The 19,402-nt window shown below is 42.9% G+C and overlaps 1 protein-coding gene across 1 annotated transcript in view; it reads left to right on the forward strand.

Moving 5' to 3' along the window:
* Positions 1 to 213: 213 nt before the first annotated feature.
* CYLC1 (cylicin 1) overlaps positions 214 to 19,402 on the forward strand; it is a 40,563-nt gene continuing 21,374 nt past the window's right edge. The window contains exon 1 of the mRNA XM_084869649.1: positions 214 to 240. Within this exon, the coding sequence (XP_084725775.1) occupies positions 224 to 240 (17 nt within the window). The 5' untranslated portion in view covers positions 214 to 223. The remainder of the gene's footprint in view (positions 241 to 19,402) is intronic.

The raw sequence follows: 19,402 nt of genomic DNA on the forward strand, positions 1-19,402 counted from the left end.
TCAGATAAATTCAATGATTGAAAAAACTGATTCTCCCATTTAAGCTGTGTATGAAAAGAGCTACAATTTTAGATTTCAGAAGCACATATGCACTATAAAATAAAATAACTTGGTCCTTCCCCTTTAAATTCCTGTTGTTCACAATCTCTTTATGATGTCATCATTAAACATTACCAAATGAAACTTACATTGCTGCAGTCCTGGCAACACAGAGGCAGGGAAGATGTCTCTTCTAAGATTGTAAGTACTCTTTCTAATATTTTTTTAGTGTTTTTAATAAGAAACATGCTCAATTTAGCTACATGATTATGTTGTTTAATCTAAATAATGTTTTTTAATCATAATTTTGTTTATAGATTAAAATTTCTATTTTAAACAGATAAATGAAGTTCCCATCAATATCTTGAGTGTTTTTCTTTGAGATGTGGCTAGTCTAGACTATTTCACAAAATAGCTGCCTGCCCTTGACCATTTTATATTTGTGTGTGTGTGTGTGTGTGTGTGTGTGTGTTTATAACCACATCTTATTTTATAAAAATAAGTAATCAATGTGTGTAAAAGCATTTTCATGGTAAAATAAGATAAAACAGTAAAATTTTATTATACTTTAAATATATATATATATATATATATATATATATATATATATATATATATAATTGATTTTTAACAGAGAGGAAGGGACAAGGATAGAGAGCGAGAAACATCATTGAGAGAGAAACATCCATCAGCTGCCTCTTGCATGCCTCCTACTGGGAATGTGCCCACAACCAAGGTACATGCCCTTGACCAGAATCGAACCTGAGACTTTTTAGTTCATAAGCTGACACTCTATCCACTGAGCCAAACCAGTTAGGGCAGATTTTATTATACTTTGATACACTAACCTGTGTAAGGAAACTTAGATCCTTCCGTGTCTGATTAAATGGAAAACTTAGTATTATTTTCAATGAAGGAAAGCACAGTGAGTTGACTTTTTAAAATGAGTAATTGCATGGATAATAAAATTTTACTCATAGGGAATTAAACAACAGTATTTCTGCAGTTTTTAGTGGCTGTATCTTACAGTGTTGATCATTATTTTAAAAGACAATGTCCTCTAAAATTAGTAATAAAAGTAACACAAAAAAAGTAGGATAATATAGGGTGCATTGACTTGGAGTTGCTAATCAATATCCATGTGCATTAAGATGAACCATATGAGATTATTGATAGTCAACCATTTTGACTAATAAAAATAGAAATGTCTTAGGGTACAATCTATACTAATAAAAGGGTAATATGCTAATTAGACTGAATGACCAGACTCTTCCAGACATCTGACTTTCTTCCAGACAATTAGGGAATGACCAGATCTGCAGGGGGAAAGATAGGGAGTGACCAGGCCAGCAGGGGGGCAGTTGGGAGGTGACCAGGCCAGCATGTGGGCAGTTAGGGGGTGATCAGGCAGGCAGGCAGGCAAGTGGTTAGGAACCAGCAGTCCCGGATTGTGAGAGGGATGTCCCACTGCCAGTTTAGGCCTGATCCCAGCAGTTGGAAATCCCCCGAGGGATCACTGTTGGAGAGGGTGCAGGTTGGGCTGAGGGACCCCCCTCAGTGCATGAATTTCATGCACCAGATCCTTAGTCTAACATAAAAAGCTTGTAAATAAAACTCAATAATAAAGATACAATTAAGGTGGTATAAAAATAGAGTATACAAACAAGTAATTTATAGAAAAAGATATGTGAATGACCAGTAAACACATAAAATGGTGTACAACTTCAATAATGAAAAAAATTAGAAAATATTTGACTCCAAAATTTTCATTCTAAAAATTGCCAAGGCTTTTTCCTTTTTAATTGATACATCCTGTAATGTTTGGATCTTTTCTATGTGTATGTATCACTTTTAGAAAGAGAAAATTCATTAAGTTTGAAAGAAAGAGAAATAATGGGAAAATGAGGACATCTGCATTAGTGTCAACAATAAAAATAAAGTTTAAAAAGAATTATTTGATATACAAATTAAAATTGAGTTCCTTAATGGTTTTGTAAAGTTATTTTCAGTTTGATGCTGCCCACAGCTGGTCTTCCTGATGACATCACAAAGGCCTCAGAATTTTGTTAACCTACTGGTATTACCTCTTTGAAACACCCTGCCATCATCAAAATCCTTTGCCTCCTATCTGAATGATGATACCTTAACTTTCTTGCTCTACCTGAAACTTGGCTCTCTCTCACATACCCTGTTTTCCAGAGGCCATGTCTAGTGGGGAATGTTTTCCTTCTGACATACCCTCTTACCTCTGGATCTAGAGGTGAACTAGGTATCTGTTTGGCTACTCAATAACATTTCTAAGTCATTCTCCTCTGTTCCTTAAAATTAGCCAGTTATGAATATCATGTCAACAGATTATATTACCTGCTACCTTCTCTTGTTATATTCATTTACTGACTCCCAGATCACTTCCTTTAATTTTGCCATGATTTTCTGTCTGAGCCACTCCCATTCCCTCTAATAGTATTACTTAATTCCTGATAATTTTACTCTATATGTAAGCACTAGAGGACCAGAGCATGAAATTCATTCACAGTGGGAGCATATCTCTCACCCTCTCCAATCTGGGACCACTTAAGGGATGTCCAACTGCCCCTTTAGTTGGGATTGGGCCTAAACAAGCAGTCGGACATCCCTCTCACAATCCAGGACTGCTGGTTCCCAACCTGATTGCCCCTAACCACTTCTTCCTGCCAGCCTGATCACCTCCTAACCACTTCCCTGCCAGTGTGATTGATGCCTAACAGCTCAACTGCCGGCCCGATTGCCCCTAACTGCCCTACCCTGTAAGACTGGTCCTATCCATCTGCCCTTCCCTGCAGGCCTGGTCTCCCCTAACTGTCCTCTGCTGCTGGCCCCATCACCTTTAACTGCCCTCCGCTGAGAGCCTAGTCACCCCCAACTGCCCTCTCCTGCAGGCCTTATACCCCCAACTGCCTTCACCTGCAGGCCTGGTTCCTCCCAACTGCTATCCCCTAAAGGCCTGATTTCCCCTGACTGCCTTCCCCTGCAAGCCTGGTTGCCACCAACTGCCCTCTCCTGCAGTCCTGGTCACCACTAACTGCCCTCCCCTGCAGGCCTGGTTGCCCATAACTGCTCTCCCCTGCCAGCCTGGTCAACCCTAACTGCTTTCTCCTGCTGGCCTGGTCACCCTCAACTACCGACCCCTGCAGGCCTGGTTCCCCCCAATTGCCCTCACCTGCCAGACTGGTCACCTATAATTGCCCTCCCCAGTAGGCCTGGTCATCCCCAACTGTCCTCCCCAGCAGGCCTTGTCCTCACAACATTCCTCACCAGCAGGACTGGCTCCTCCCAACTGCCCTCCCCTGCAGGCCTGGTTCCCCCTAACTATCTTCCCCTGCAAAACTGATTGCCCCTAACTGCCCTCCCCTGCAGGCTTTGTCCCCCACAACTGCCCTCCCCTGCAGGCCTGATTCCTCCAAGTAGGCCCCCCCCCTTCAGGCCTGGTCATCCCCAATAGCCCACACCTGCAAGCCTGGCACCCACAACTGCCTTCCCCTGCAGGCCTTGACCTCCCAACAACCCTCACCTGCAGGCTTAGTTCCCCCCAACTGCCCTCCCCTGCAGACCTGGTCCCCCCTAACTACTCTAACCTGCAGGCCTGGTTACCCATAACTGTCCTCCCCTGCAGGCCTGGTTGCCCAAAACTTCCCTTCCCTGTCAGCCTGGGCCCTCCCCCCCTTGCTAACTGCCTTCCCCTGCAGGCTTGGTTCCCCCAAGTGCCCTCCCCTATAGGTCTGGTTGCCCATAACTACACACCCCTGCCAGCCAGATACCCCCAACTGCCCTCTCCTGCAGGCCTTGACCACCCAACAGCCCTCATCAGCAGGCCTGGCTCCCCTTAACTGCCTTCCCCTGCAGGCCTTGACCCCACTAACTTCCCTCCCCTGCAGGCCTGATTCCTCCAAGTGCCCTCCCCTGCAGGCCTGGTTGCCCATAACTGTCCTCCACTGCCAGCCTGGTACCCCCAACTGCCTTCCCCTGCAGACCTGGTTGCCCATAACTGTCCTCCACTGCCAGCCTGGTACCACCAACTGCCCTCCCCTGCAAGCCTGTTACCCCCAACTGTGCTCCCCTGCAGGCCTTGTCCTCCCAACAGCCCTCACCTGCAGGCCTGGTTCCCCACATCTGCCTTCCCCTGCCAGCCTGGTACCCCCAACTGGCCTCATCTGCAGGCCTTGTCCTCCCAACAGCCCTCACCTGCAGGCCTGGTTCCCCCTAACTGTCCTCGCCTACAGGCCTGGTCCCCCCTAACTGCCTTCCCCTGCAAACCTGGTTGCCTCCAACTGCCTTCCATGCAGGCCTGTTCCCCCCTAACTGCCCTCCCCTGCAGGCCTGGTACCCCCAAAATGCCCTCCCGTGGCAGGCCTGGTCTCCCTTAACTGCCCTCCCCTGCAGCATTTTCATCTGAACAGCCCTCACCTGAAGGCCTGCTTCCTCCCAACTGCCCTCCCTTGCAGGCCTGGTTCCCCCTAACTGCTTGCCCTTGCAAACCTGGTTGCCCCAAACTGCCCTCCCATACAGGCCTGGTCATCTCGAACAGCCTTCCCCTGCAGGCCTGGTAACCCCAACTGCCCTCCCCTGTAGGCCTTGACTTCCCAACAGCCCTCACCTGCAGGCCTGGTTCCCCACAACTGTCCTCTGCTGCAAGCCTGGTTCCCCTTAAATGCCTTCCCCTGTAAACACGGTTGCCCCAAACTGCCCTCCCCTGCCAGCCTGATCACCTCTAACTGCCCTCCACTGCAGGCCTTGACCTCCCAACAGCCCTCACCTGCAGGCCTGGTTCCCCCTAAATGCCTTTCTCTGTAAACTTGGTTGCTCCCAACTGCCCTTCCCTGCAGGCCTGGTTCCCCCAAATGCCCTCCCCTGTTGGTCTGGTTGCCCATAACTGCCCTCCCCTGACAGCCTGGTACCCCAAACTGCCCTCTCCGCAGGCCTTGTCCTCCCAACAGCCATCCCCTGCAGGCCTGTTCCCCACATCTGCCCTTCTCCGCAGGCCTGGATCCCCCTAATTGCCTTCCCCTGTAAACTTGGTTGCCCCCAATGCCCTCACCTGAAGGCCTGGTCCCCCCTAACTGCCCTCCCCTGCAAGTCTGGTTGCCCCCAACTGCCCTCCTGTGTAGGCCTGGTTGCCCATAACTGCCCTCCCCTGCAGTCTGTTTGCCCCCAACTTCCCTCCTCTGACAGGCCTGGTCTCCCTTAACTGCCCTCCTCCTTCTGGCCTGGTCACCCCTAACTGCCCTCCCCTGCAAACCTGGTTGTCCCCAACTGCCCTCCTGTGCAGGCCTGGTTGCCATAACTGCCCTCCCCTGCAGTCTGTTTGCCCCCAAATTCCCTCCTCTGACAGGCCTGGTCTCCCTTAACTGCCCTCCCCCTTCTGGCCTGGTCACCCCTAATTGCTCTCCCATGCTGGTCTGGTTGCCCCCAACTGCCCTCCCCTGCAGGCCTTGACCTCCCAGCAGCCCTCACCTGCAGGCCTGGTTCCCCCAAGTTCCCTCTCCTGCAAGCCTGGTTGCCCCCAACTACCCTCCACTGCAAGCCTGGTTCCCTCCAACTGCCCGCCCCTGGCAGTCCTGGTCACCCATAATTGCTCTCCCCTACTGGTCTGATTGCCCCCAACTGCCGTTTCCTGCCAGCCTGCTCACCTCTAACTGCCCTCCCCTTCAGGTCTTGACCTCCCACCAGCCCTCACCTGCAGGCCTGATTGCCCCAACTGCCCTCCCCTGCAGGCCTGGTCCCCTTAAGTGCCCTCCCCTGCCAGCCTGGTACCCCCAACTGCCCTCCCATGAAGGCCTTGATCTTTCACCAGCCCTCACCTGTAGGCCTGATTCCCCCCAACTGTCCTTCCCTGTAAACCTGGTTGCCTCAACTGCCCTCCCCTGTTTGCTCCCAACTTCTGCCCAGGGGAGGCCTGGTCCCCCCTAACTACCCTGCCCAGCAGGCCTGGTTCCCCCAAGTGCCCTCCCATGCAGGTCTGGTTGCCCCCAACTTCCCTCCCCTGTCATCCTGGTCACCCCTAACTGCTTTCCCTTGCTGGCCTGGTCACCCCCAATTACCCTCCCCAGCAGGCCTGGTTCCCCTCAACTGCCCTCCCCTGCAGGCCTTGTTGCCCACAACTGCCCTCCACTGGTAGGCCTGGTCTCTCTTAACTACCCTCTCCTGCTGTCCTGCTCACCCCTATCTGCTCTCCCATGCTGGTCAGGTTGCCCCCAACTTCCATCCCCTGCCAGCCTGGTCACCTCCAACTGCCCTCCCCTGCAGACATGGTCATCTCCAACTCCCCTCTCCTGCAGCCTGGTACCCCCAACTGCCCTCCCCTGCAGGCCTTTCCTCCCAACATCCCTCACCTGCAGGCCTGGTTCCTCCCAACTGTCCTCTCCTGCAAGCTGGTTCCCCCTAAATGCCTTCCCCTGTAAACCTGGTTTTCCCCCACTGCCCTCCCCTGCTGGCCTGGTTCCCCCAAATGCCCTCCCCTGCATGCCTGGTTCCCCCAAATGCCCTCCCCTGCAGGCCTGGTTGCCCATACTTCCCTCCCTTGCCAGCCTGGTACCCCCAACTGCGCTCCCCTGTAGGGCTTGACCTCCTAACAGCCCTCCCTTGTAGGCCTGGCTTCTCCTAAATGCCTTCCCCTATAAACCTTGTTGCCCGCAATTGCCCTCCCCTGCAGGCCTCATCCCCCTAACTACCCTGCCTTGCAGGCCTGGTTTCCCCAAGTGCCTTCCCCTGTAGCCTGGTTTCCCATAACTGCCCTCCCCTGCCAGCCTGTAACCCCCAACTAACCTCCTCTGCATTCCTGGTTCCCCCAACTGCCCTCCCCTACAAGCCTGGTTGTCCTTAACTGCCCTTCCTGCTGATCTGGTTACCCCAAATAGCTGTCCCCTGCAGGCCTTGTTCCTCCATGTGCCCTCCCCTGCAGGCCTGATTGCTCATAACTGCATGCCCCTGCCAGCCTGGTCACTTCTCACTGCTCTCCCCTGCAGGTCTGGTCATCCCCAACTGCCCTCCCTTGCATGTCTGGTGCCTCCCAACTGTCCTCTCCTGCTGGCCATCTTGTGGTGGCCATCTTGTGGTGACCATCTTGTGTCCACATGGGGGCAGCCATCTTTGACCACATGGGGGCAACTATCTTGTGTTGGAGTGGTGGTCAATTTGCATATTAACTTTTTATTATATAGGATTTTCATACACTCAAATCTCAATTCTTTGAATTTATATTCTCCAATGATCCTTTTTTGTTAAAGTATTTTTAAAATTTCTTTATTGATTAAGCTATCACATATATGCCATCATTTCCCCATTCCCATCCCAAACTCCTACCCATGCATGCCTCTATCCCCCTGTTGTATGTTACCACTGGTTAGGCTTATATTCAAGCATTCAAGTCCTTTGGTTGATCTCTTCCCCTTACCCCAACCCTCCCCTACCTTCCCTCTGAGGTTGACAGTCTGATCGATGCTTCCCTGTCTCTGGGACTGTTTTTGTTTATCAATTTATGTTGTATATTATTTCCCTTAGATGAGTGCAATCATGTGACATAAAAAATACATTTATAAGAACCAAAAATGAGACAAGCAATTATGCTGAGAGGCAAATGAATCAGTCTGTAGTGAGTTTCTTTCTGGGCTTACAGTTCTTTTGAGTCCCAATTTCGATGTCAAACAGTTCTTTTATGTGTACATGTCAACAATGATATTTCTGTTCTGGATGGTGGACAAATGGTGGTAATGCAGGTCTGACCCTCTCTGGTTTGGTCCTGGATAACCTGCAGTAACCCACAGCTGCTGTCTGCTAGTATGGCAAGGCATTGTCAGAGTCTTCCATCCCTGGATGGTTTCTTTTCTGTCTTCATGGCTGGGGAAGTCCTGTCAATTCCTCTCAGTTACAGAAATCCACATGGTCTTGGAGTTGTTTTATGAAAAGATACAAACATATTTTTGACCAAAATTTAATAAAAGAATCTCTTTTATAAATTTTATTTGGAATCCTTTTTCATTTTTTGCCCAAACAATTTTCCTTTGACTTGTTTTGACACCATATGTGTTTTTCATAGGTGTCTTTCTATTAGCATTACAAATGAAAGTTAATTTTTCTAAAGTAAAAATTTTCTAAATGTGATTTATTTAGAGAATATTTTTTCTTACACAATATGCTTCTACTATCCCCCTTTTTTATTTTAATATTAAGAGACTTCTGGAAATTTTATAACATAATCTTGATAGCTTTTAAATTTTAATTTTTTGCACTAAAATATGACTGCTTCAGGTTCATTACATGTTATGCAATTTTATCATGACATGAACTACACTAAAATTTTTAGTTAACACTTTAGAATAGCTTTTTTTGTCCAGTACAATTATTTTTTCTATAATATTCACTTATTTCTATGACCCAATTTAAATTAGTCTGAAAATTGACTAGTATTTTACTGTCAAATTTAATACTCTAACAACAATCTTATTTTACCCTGTGTATATTAGTGGAAAGGATTATTTGCTTTTGTGACTAGGCCCTGAGTATTCCTGGTACTAGGCTGGATTTAGATATCAAAAACTCACTTCCCCACACCATGGGTACAAGACAATTCAAACAACTCTTGTTGCAATGAGAGGGCAGCTGCTTTCAGCCAAGTCTCTGTCTGTTACCAGGGTCCCAATTTGAGCTGGGCTTGGGAAGCTAAGCAGCCATGGGGGCAAGAGACCTCCCTCAGAAGTAGTGATGATTCAGGCCCCTGAAACTTTTTTTGGGGGGGGGTTGAGGGCCTGTGCCCACCTCTGTTGACCCCTAGGTTCTCTCCTGATAGCTCCTCTGCGACTGTGCCTGTCTTAGGTTGTTCCTTCCCTGAGGAACCTTACCCGTCTCTAGCTAACCAGCCATTCTCCAGGACCAAGCAGTGTGATGTGAGGTTCAGTTCTGTCTCATTGGTAGCCTATGCCCCCATGGCATCAACCTCCAGTATGTGCCTTGGGATCCACTTGCCTGCTGTCGGGGCCCCAGAATTGATCACATACCTTGGGGAACCCAGGTTTCTTCTCCAGGGAGGGCCCAGCTCACTCCACTTGGCAAGAGACAGATCCATGGTACCAGCCACCATGAGGCTTCAACCTCAGCATGAACAGAAAGCTCAGGCAACAGCTATGGGCAATTGTACTGTAAGAAGAGGGTCTCTCTTAGCCAAAAAGGCAAGAGGGGGCAATATAGAATGTTCAGGTGCCTTCCCAGGGGGCCCTCTACACAATGGAAGGGATTAAATCCTTTCATATCCTTTTTAAATTGCTGCCAGACATTCAAAGAATTAGTTTGTAAGTTTGTTTGGGATAATTGTACATTATGCTATTGTAATTCTAAAATATCAAGAGATTTGTTACCTTTGTCTCCAAGCACCAAAAGGATGATTTTTTTTCATTGATTCCTAAGGGTGGGAGGTAGTATTATAGGAAAAGGGAGTAACACAAATCTGGGAAAAATTGTAATGACATTGTAGAAAAATATCATGTAAGGATATTCTTTGCTCTGGGCCATGGCAGTTCCATTTCAAACTGGCTGTCAATTTGTTTTTGTATAGACAAGGTCTTAGTTACATTTTCTGCACCTCTCCCAGGAGCAAGTAGTGATAGTTCCTTCCTTTGGTGTCCACACAAGCCAGAAACCTGTCTTTAATTTTATACACAAAGGAGCAGTGGTTTGATTTTGTGTCATACAAAAGGGAAGCTGGATGGTGACCGTGTGTAATTATACTTCCATGGTCCTCCTGGATGACCAAGGTATTTGGCATTATTGGTGACTACATTAGGTGGGGAATCAGCCCCTTAAGGGCTCTTACCCATGAAGGATGAGGAACATAAGTCCAAAATACTTCCTCATTATCCCCAGGTAATATTACTATCTATCTATCTATCTATCTATCTATCTATCTATCTATCTATCTATCTATTTATTATTATTCTTCTTTACATATGTGTCTTTCATACCCAACTCATGCCCCATCTTCCTGTTGTCTATGTCCATTAATTAGGCTCATATGCATGCACACAAATCCCTGGATTGATCTCTCCCCTTTACTCCCACCAACTCCCCTTTTCCCTGAGGTTTAAGGTTCTGATTGACATTTCTCAGTCTCTGGATCTGTTCTTGTTCATCAGTCTATGCCATTCATTATATTCCACAAATGAGTGAGATCATGTGATATTTATTTTTTTTCTGCCTGGCTTAGTTCAATTAGCATAATGCTCTCCAACTCCATCATTTCTTTCAAAAGGTAGGAATACCTTTTTTTTTTTTTTACCACAGTGTACTATTCCATTGTGTAGATGTACCAGTTTTTTTGTTTGTTTATTTTTTTAAGATAACAAATTCTTTTTTTTCTTTTTTTAAACTAAATTACTATCTGTGTACATATCTTACCATTTCCCTCCCCCCTCATTCGTACCCTCCCTCTCCAGAGTTTTGTGTCCATTGGTTGTACTTATATGCATGTATACAAGTCCTTCAGGTGATCTCTTATCTCCCTCAGATCTCCCTATCCTCCCCACTGTAATTTGACAGTCTGCTTGTTGCTTTACTATCTCTATATCTATCTTTTGGTTCATTGGGTTATAATGTTCTTTATTATCCATAAATGAGTGAGGTCATGTGGTGTTTCTCTTTCATTGATTGGCTTATTTCACTCAGCATGATGTTCTCCAATTCCATCCAGGTTGCTGCAAATGATGCGAATTCCTTCTTTTTTATGGCAGCATAGTATTCCATTGTGTAGATGTAACATAGCTTTCGGATCCAATCATCTGCTGATGGGCACCTAGGCTGTTTCCAAATTATAGCTATTGTAGATTATGCTGCTATGAACATAGGGGTGAATATATCCTTTCTGATTGGTGTTTCTAGTTTCTTGGGATATAATCCTAGGAGTGGGATTACTGGGTCAAATGGGAGTTCCATTTTCAGGTTTTGAGGAAACTCCACACTGTTCTCCACAGTGGTTGCACCAGTCTACATTCCCACCAGCAGTGCACGAGGGTTCCTTTTTCTCCACAACCTCGCCAACACTTGTCGTTTGTTCATTTGTTGATGTTGGCCATTCTGACAGGTGTGAGATGGTACCGCATTGTTGTTTTGATTTGCATCTCTCGGAAAATTAGTAACTTTGAGCATGTTTTCATGTGCCTTTTGGCCTTCCTTCTGTCTTCTTTTGAAAATGTTCTATTTAGGTCGATTGCCCATTTTTTAATTGGATCATTCATCTTCCTTTTATTTAGTTGTATAAGCTGTCTGTAGATGTTGGAGATTAAACCTTTATCAGTGGTATTATTTGCAAATATGTTCTCCCACAACGTGGGCTTTCTTGATGTTTTGTTGATGGTTTCTTTTGCTGTAAAAGAGCTTTTTATTTTGATGTAGTCCCATTTGTTTATTTTCTCTTTAGCTTCCATTGCCCTAGGGGCAGTATCAGTGAAGAAGTTCTTTTGGCATATGTCTGAGATTTTGCTGCCTGTGGATGCTTTTCGTATTTTTATGGTTTCCCATCTGATGTTTAAGTCCTGTATCCATTTTGAGTTTATTTTTGTGTATGGTGTAAGTTGGTGATCTAGTTTCATTCTTCTGCATGTGTCTGTCCAATTTTCCCAACACCATTTATTGAAGAGACTGTTTTGAATCCATTGTATATTCGTGCCTCCTTTGTCAAATATTAATTGAGCATAGTGAATTGGGTTGATATCTGGGTTCTCGATTCTATTCCATTGATCTATATGTCTGTTCTTGTGCCAGTACCAGGCTGTTTTGAGAACAGTGACTTTGTAATACAGTTTGAGGTCTGGTATTGAGATCCCTCCTACTTAACTCTTCTTTCTCAGGATTTCTGTGGATAATCAGGGTTTTTTGTTGTTCCAAATAAAGTTTTGGAGGGTTTTTTCTAGGTCACTGAAATATGGCATTGGTATTTTATTGGGGAGTGCATTGAACCTATAAATTGCTTTGGGAAGTATGGACATTTTGATGATGTTGATTTTACCAATCCATGAACATGAGATATTCTTCCATCTGTTTACATCTTCCTCTATCTCTTTTTTCAGTGTCCTGTAGTTTTCCGCATATAGGTCCTTTACTTCCTTAGTTAAGTTTATTCTTAGGTATCTTAATTTTTTTGGTGCAATGGTAAATGGAATTGCTTTTTTAGTCTCTGTTTCTATAAGTTCACTGTAGGTGTACAGAAAAGCCAAAGATTTCTTGGTGTTAATTTTGTATCCTGCTACATTGCCAAATTCATTTATTAAGTCAATTAGTTTTTTAATGGAGTCTTTTTTTTATGTACAATATCATGTCATATGCAAATAAGGATAACTTTACTTCTTTTCCAATTTGGATGCCTTTTATTTTCTCTTCTTGTCTAATTGCAATGGCTAGTACTTCCAGTACTATGTCAAACAGGAGTGCAGAGAGTGGGCATCTCTGTCTTGTTCCTTTTCTTAGAGGGAATGGTTTTAGTTTTTGCCCATTGAGTATGATGTTGGCTGTGGGTTTATCATATATAGCTTTTATTATGTTGAGGTATGATCCTCGTACTCCCACCAAGTTGAGAGTTTTTATCGGGATAGGGTGTTGGATTTTATCAAATGCTTTTTCTGCATCAATTGATATGACTATATGATTTTTATCTTTCAATTTGTTTATGTGATGTATCACATTTATTGATTTGTGGATATTATACCATCCTTGCATTCCTGGAAAAAATCCTACTTGGTCATGGTGTATGATCTTTGTGATGTTCTGCTTTAGCCGATTTGCTAGAATTTTGTCCAGGATTTTGGCATCTATGTTCATGAGGGATATTGGCCTGTAAGTCTCTTTCATTGAGTTGACTTTATCTGGTTCTGGTATTAGAGTGATGCTGGCTTCATAGAAGAAGTTTGGAAGTGTTCCTTCCTCTTAAATTTTTTTGAATACTCAGGAGGATAGGTTTTATTTCTTCCTTGAATATTTGGCAAAATTCTCCTGTGAAGCCGTCTGGCCCTGGGCTTTTGTTTGCTGGAAGCATTTTGATGAATGTTTCAATTTCTTCCCAAGTCACTGGTCTATTGAGATTTTTAGATTCTTCCTGGTTGAGTTTTGGGAGCTTGTATTTTTCTAGGAATAAGTCCATTTCTTCCAGGTTTGTTGGAATAGAGTTGTTCATAGTATTTTGTATCAATCCTTTGTATTTCTGTGGGGTCTGTTGTTATTTCACCTCTTTCTTTTCTGATTTTGTTTATTTGAGTCATCTCTCTTTGTTTCTTGGTTAGCCTGGCTAGAGGTTCATCTATCTTGTATATCCTTTCAAAGAACCAGCTCTTGGTTTTGTTGATCTTTTATATTGTTTCTTTGGTCTCTATGTCGTTTATCTCCACTCTGATTTTTATTATTTCCTTCCTTCTGCTTACACTGGGCATTTCTTGTTGCTCTTTTTCTAACTCTTTGAGTTGTAGAGTTAGAAAATTTGTTACCATTTTTTCTTTTTTTCTTTTTTTTTTTTCAATAGGCTTGTAGAGATATGAACTTCCCTCTCAAAACTGCTTTTGCTGTGTCCCATAGATTTTGGATAGTTGTCTTTTCATTGTCATTTGTTTCCGGGATGTTTTTAATTTCTTCCTTGATTTCTCTGGTAACCCAGTCCTTGTTTAATAGCATGCTGTTTAGTCTCCATATGCTTTAATTCTTTGGATTATTTTTATTGTAGTTAATTACCTGTTTTATGCCACTATGATATGAGAAGATGCTTGATATGATTTCTGTCTTCTTGAATTTGAAGTGACTTTGCCTATGTCCCAACATGTGGTCTATCTTTGAAAATGACCCATGTGCACTTGAGAAGAATGTATATTCTGTGGCTTTGGGGTGGAATGTTCTGAAGATGTCGATTAATTCCATCTAGTCTAGTGAGTCATTTAGGATTGATATTTCTTTGCTGATTTTTTGTTTAGATGTTTTGTCTAAAGGTGACAGTGGGGTATTAAAATCTCCTACTATGATTGTGTTGCTATTAGTCTCTTCCTTAATGTCCTCCAGCAGTTTTTTTAATGTATTTGGGTTCTCCCATATTGGGTGCATATATATTTACCAGGGTTATTTCTTCTTGTTGGATTGCTCCCTTTAATATTATGAAGTGGTCTTCATTATCTCTTATGTCTTTCATTCTGAGATATAATTAGTCAGATATAAGTATTGCTATTCCAACTTTTTTTTTAATTTTTTATTTCCATTCACCTGGAAAATCTTTTTCCATCCCTTCACCCTCAGTCTATGTGTGTCTTTTTTTCAGAAGTGGGTTTCTTGTAGACAACAGATATATGGGTCTTGTTTTCTTATCCAATCTGTTACCCTATGTCTTTTGATTGGAGCATGTAATCCATTTACATTTAAAGATATTATTGATAGGTACTCATTTGACGCCATTTTTATTCTATACCCCTGTGTTCCTTCTTCGCTTCCTATTTCTTTATGTTTACAGTAGACCCATTAGCATTTCTTGCATTGCTGGTTTGGTGGAGATAAATTCCTTCAGTCTTTTTTTGTCTTTAAGGCTCCTGATTTCCCCTTCAATTTTGATTGATAGCCTTGCTGGGTACAATATTCTTGGATTCAGACCCTTCCTTTCCATGACTTTGTATATTTCATCCCATTCCCTTCTGGCCCTATAAGTTTCTGTTGAGAAATCAGTTGCTAGTCTGATGGGGGTTCCTTTGTATGTAACTTTCTGTCTCTCTCTGGCTGCTTTTAAGATTCTTACTTTGTCGTTGGTGTTTGCCAATTTATTGTAATTATAATGTGCCTTGGCGTTGGTCTTCTGGGATTCATTTTGCTTGGGACTCTGCAAGCATCTTGGATTTGTGTGGGTTTTTTCTTCTCTATCTCAGGAAAGTTTTCTGTCATTATTTCTTGAAATACTTTTTCCATTTCTACCTCAGTTTCCTTTCCTTCTGGAACCCCTATTATTTCAATATTGTTTTGTTTTGTATTGTCCCAAAGTTTCCTTAGGCTCTCCTCCTGCTTTTAAATTTTTTTCTCCAAGAAGCTGCTCTAATTGGGTATTTTTATCCATCTTGTCTTCTAGCTCACTGATGCAGCTCTCTGCTTCTTCTAGTCCACCCTTGATGCTTTCTATTGAGTTCTTCATAGTAGCGATGTCATTTTTCATTTCTTCTTGGTTCATCTTCATTTCCTCTTGGTTCTTCTACAATTACTCTTCTGTCTTCTTCAATTCCTCTTGGTTCTTCTTCATTTCCTCTTGGTTATTATTCATATCGTCGAATTTGTCTTCCATTCTTTTTAGCCATCCTATGATCATTACTCTGAATTCTTCCTCTTGTAGGTTGCTTGCCGCTAACTCGTTTACTTCCTTTTTTGGTGATGCTTGCTTTTCTTTCATGTGCGCGCTATTTCTTTGTCTCCCCATGGTCTCTCCTTTCAGGATGTCTGGTTATGTAGTATTCCTTCTTCTGTGTTGATTTAAAGGCACAAAATACCACACTACCAGGTACAACACAAAAGGCACTGAACAGGAATGTATTTGCGATCTCAATAACCTCTAATAAAGGTGACTACTAGAGAAAGGCAAATTAGGGGATAAGAGAAAGAGAAGAAAGGTTAAAAAAAAAAAAGAGGGATAAATAAAGAGATAGAAAAAGATGAAAAAAAGTAATGTCCAAATGAAATTGGGAAACAAGACAAAAGAGAGAGAGAGAGAGAGAGAGAGAGAGAGAGAGAGAGAGAGAGAGAGAAAAGAAGCAGACTAAGAGAGAAAGGGGAAACAAGATATATATATATATATATATATATATATATATATATATATATATATGGAGAAAATTCCCATAGAATAACCACTAATCCCAGTAAACTCCAGCAACAATACTTGGAGATTAATACAAACTATAATATCCACTATTACCCTGTTTCCCTGAAAATAAGACAGTGTCTTATATTAATTTTTGCTCCCAAAGTTGTGCTAGGTCTTATTTTCAGTGCATGTCTTATTTTTCCATGAAGAAGAATATGGTACATATTTATTGTTAAATGAAAATAAAGGAAATTTATTATCTGTATACGGTACAGTAGTACAGTAATTGTCAACACAAACCAGACAAACTGTGAATCCTACAGTATCAAGAATTTACTCATTTATTCAATGACAATCATGTCATCATCTTCTGTAACATCATCATAACAATCCAATTCCTGAATTTCCTGGTGAATTTCTTGTGACTCCATTTCTTTCAGAATCACTGGACCAAATCTCTCATGTTTAGCAATAGCACTGTCTTTAAATGAATACTTCTTGTCAAGGTAGCCTGCTCACAGTGCATTTGCAATGCAACTGTCAGTGATTTTCTCCCATGAATTCTTCACCCAAGTCACAACTTCTTGCAGTTTAGGTTTAACAAAGTTTCCACACTGGTTTCTCTCCATTCTATTTTCAATGTAGTCATTAATTTTCATGCGCAAATTGTCTTTGAATGGCTTGCTTATTGCAATATCAAGAGTCTGGAGATAGGCCGTCATTCCTGGGAGAAACATTGTCTGGTCTATTTTTCTTTCGTGAAGAAATGTCTTCATGTCTTTAGCGCGGTGACTGCTGGCTGCATCCCAGACTAGCAGACCTCTTTGGCTCCCTCGCATAACAAGCGGCAGCATTAAATCGATCCACTTCCTTATAACTGCTTGTGTGGCCCAGGCTTTTTCAGTTTCAAGAATAAAAATGCCCAAAACATGTTCAATCTTTTCCTTCTTGTCCTTAGAAATGATTAAAGGTGGGATTTTAGTGCCATCCAGACGAATTGCCAAAATACAGGAAACACGTGCACTTTTGTGAGCAGTGGAGGGAATGTACACTAAGAAGGCACCCTGCTGTTCAATTGTTGTTTGAGATGATTGGCCCATAAACACTGCAGTTTTATCCATAGCAATCATGTTGGAAAGATTGTATTTAGAGAAGTCAGCATCATCAATAAAGGACTTGAATGCAAGTGCTCGCTTAATAACTTTAGTATCTTCCAACCTAAACAATGTTGTACTGGTAGATCTTAAAGACAGTTCACTTCACTGAAGGAAATTATCCAGCCAGTGTTGTAATGCTTTGAAGTCTTCAGGGGATATGTCAAAATGTGGTGCCATTGCAAGGGGAAATTCTTGAATCTGAGCCCTATTCACAATCGAAGTCTTTGCTCTCCTGTCAACAACCCATTCACAGATCAGGTTTTCCAGCTCAGAAAATAATGGTTGCCGACCTGATCCACACTTGCGCTTTTTAGCATTTTCCTTGTCCACTTGTTCAATGAGGTAACCATACTCTGCTAGCCATTTTTGGACCAATCAGATACTCAACATCTTCTCTTTGCAGAAAGCAGTAAGATTTTGGCCCCAAGAGTCTTCCAAGATTTCTTTCTTGTACTCCATGGAGTAGCTTTTTCTTTTTGTGCTCATTTCTAGGGGTAAAAAAAAAGGAATTGGGGTATCAAAGTAGGGGGAGGGGGATCACTTAAAATGACACAGGGGGGATCAGAGAGGGAAATCAAAATAGCATAGGAGAATCAGAGCGGGGATTACCATTATAGAAACCCATTTTGATCCTCCTGTGTCATTTTGATTGCCCCCTCTGATCCTCCTGTATCATTTTAAGTGATCCTCCTCCCCCCACTCCTGTGCCACTGAATACCTTCACCAGACATCCCCCCCTACCCCTTTATCAGAAATTTACCCCCTGGGACCTGCCTGGGGACTGTCACTGGGCTTGCTGGGGCCTGGATCTGGGCTGGAGCAGGGTCTGCCTCTGACTGAGAACCTTCAGTCATCATGAGGGCAGCCACGAGCATCAGGTAGTATCCCCAGAGACAGACCAGCACTCACCACCTTCCCCTTGTCCCGTCCGCTCTAATCCTCCTGTTCTTCTACACGCATATGCGAAAGTCTCCTCCTCTCTCCTGCCCCGTGCTCACCGCTCACTCAGACCTCCGCTCCGCCTCCACACAGCAGTCAGGATTCCGTGTAACGTCACTGGTTGCTAGATGCCAGTCAGGTCAGCCCTAGTGACCAGTTTATGGTAAATTAATTTTTATTCTGGGACAGAGCCTAGGGGGGCCCTATTTTCGGGGGGGGGGGGATGCCTTATTTCACTCAGAAGGAAACCTGTAAGTAGGTCTTATTTTTGGAGGATGTTTTATTTTCGGGGAAACACAGTATTAAGCAAGGCTACAATAAACAGAAGTAAAAAACAAACAAAAAAAGCAATTAAAAAATACTAAGCAATAATAGCAACAAAAGAATAAGCATATCAATTTCACTAAAAAGCATAAAAATTCACTATAATCAACATTCACGCAAACAACAACAAAAGGATAAAGAGGAAAACAGTTTTTTGTTTTTTGTTCTTTTTAACTAGTTAATATAGTGAAGAGAGTGGTATTTATGCACTTGGAGCAGGGAGTTGGAAATTAGGTCTATAAGTATGATGAGAGTTTTAGCAGGGGGTATACAGAAAGAATAAGGAAAAACTAAAGCTAGAAAGGGATAAGATAAACAGGAGATGAAAAGGGTAAAGGTTAATAAGAGAATAATGGCGTAAAGGTCAAGTTGAGATAGGGTTGAATGATGCTATAGTAGAGATTAAAATAGAATGAAGACTAATCCCAATGTAAAATAAAGAGAAAATAAAATGGTACTGAAAAAAAGAAAAAGAAAACAAAAAATGCAAAGTAGCAGTAGTAATAATTATGATTGAAATTAAAAAATGAATAATTGAAAATGTAAAAATCAAGTAAGGAAAAAATAAAAAAATCATTTCTTAAGTAAAAGATGTAAAAAAATGAAAATAAAATAAAAGATGTAAAAAATGAAAATAAAGTAAAAAATAGAAAAATTAGCATAAAAATGTGCAGTAGTGGTCATTCACTTCCTCTGTTATTCTATTTGGCATGCCTGTTTCTCGGTCCAAACAGTATTGCAGTTACCAGTGTTCCACTGCACCTCAGTTTTGTAAGCTAGTCCTTAATTTTAAGTAGGCTATTTCTTAGTTCTTTGTGTCCGTTTATTTTTGATTAATTAAAAGTAATAAGAAGCCGAAACTGGTTTTGGCTCAGTGGTAGACCATTGGTCTGCAGACTGAAGGGTTCCGGGTTTGATTCCAGTCAAGGGCATGTACATTGGTTGAAAGGCATCAATCAGGCTGGCAACGGAGTGGTTAGGGGGTGATCAGGCTGGCAGGCAGAAGCGGTTATTGGCAATCGGGAAGGCAGGAAGATGAGCAGTTGAAAGCCAGCAGTTCTGGATTGTGAGAGGGATGTCCGGCTGCCCATTTAGACCCTACTGGGATGGGGCC

This window comes from Pipistrellus hanaki (genome assembly GCF_964339955.1).
Source record: "Pipistrellus hanaki genome assembly, chromosome: X".
In the NCBI taxonomy this organism is placed as follows: Eukaryota; Metazoa; Chordata; class Mammalia; order Chiroptera; family Vespertilionidae; genus Pipistrellus; species Pipistrellus hanaki.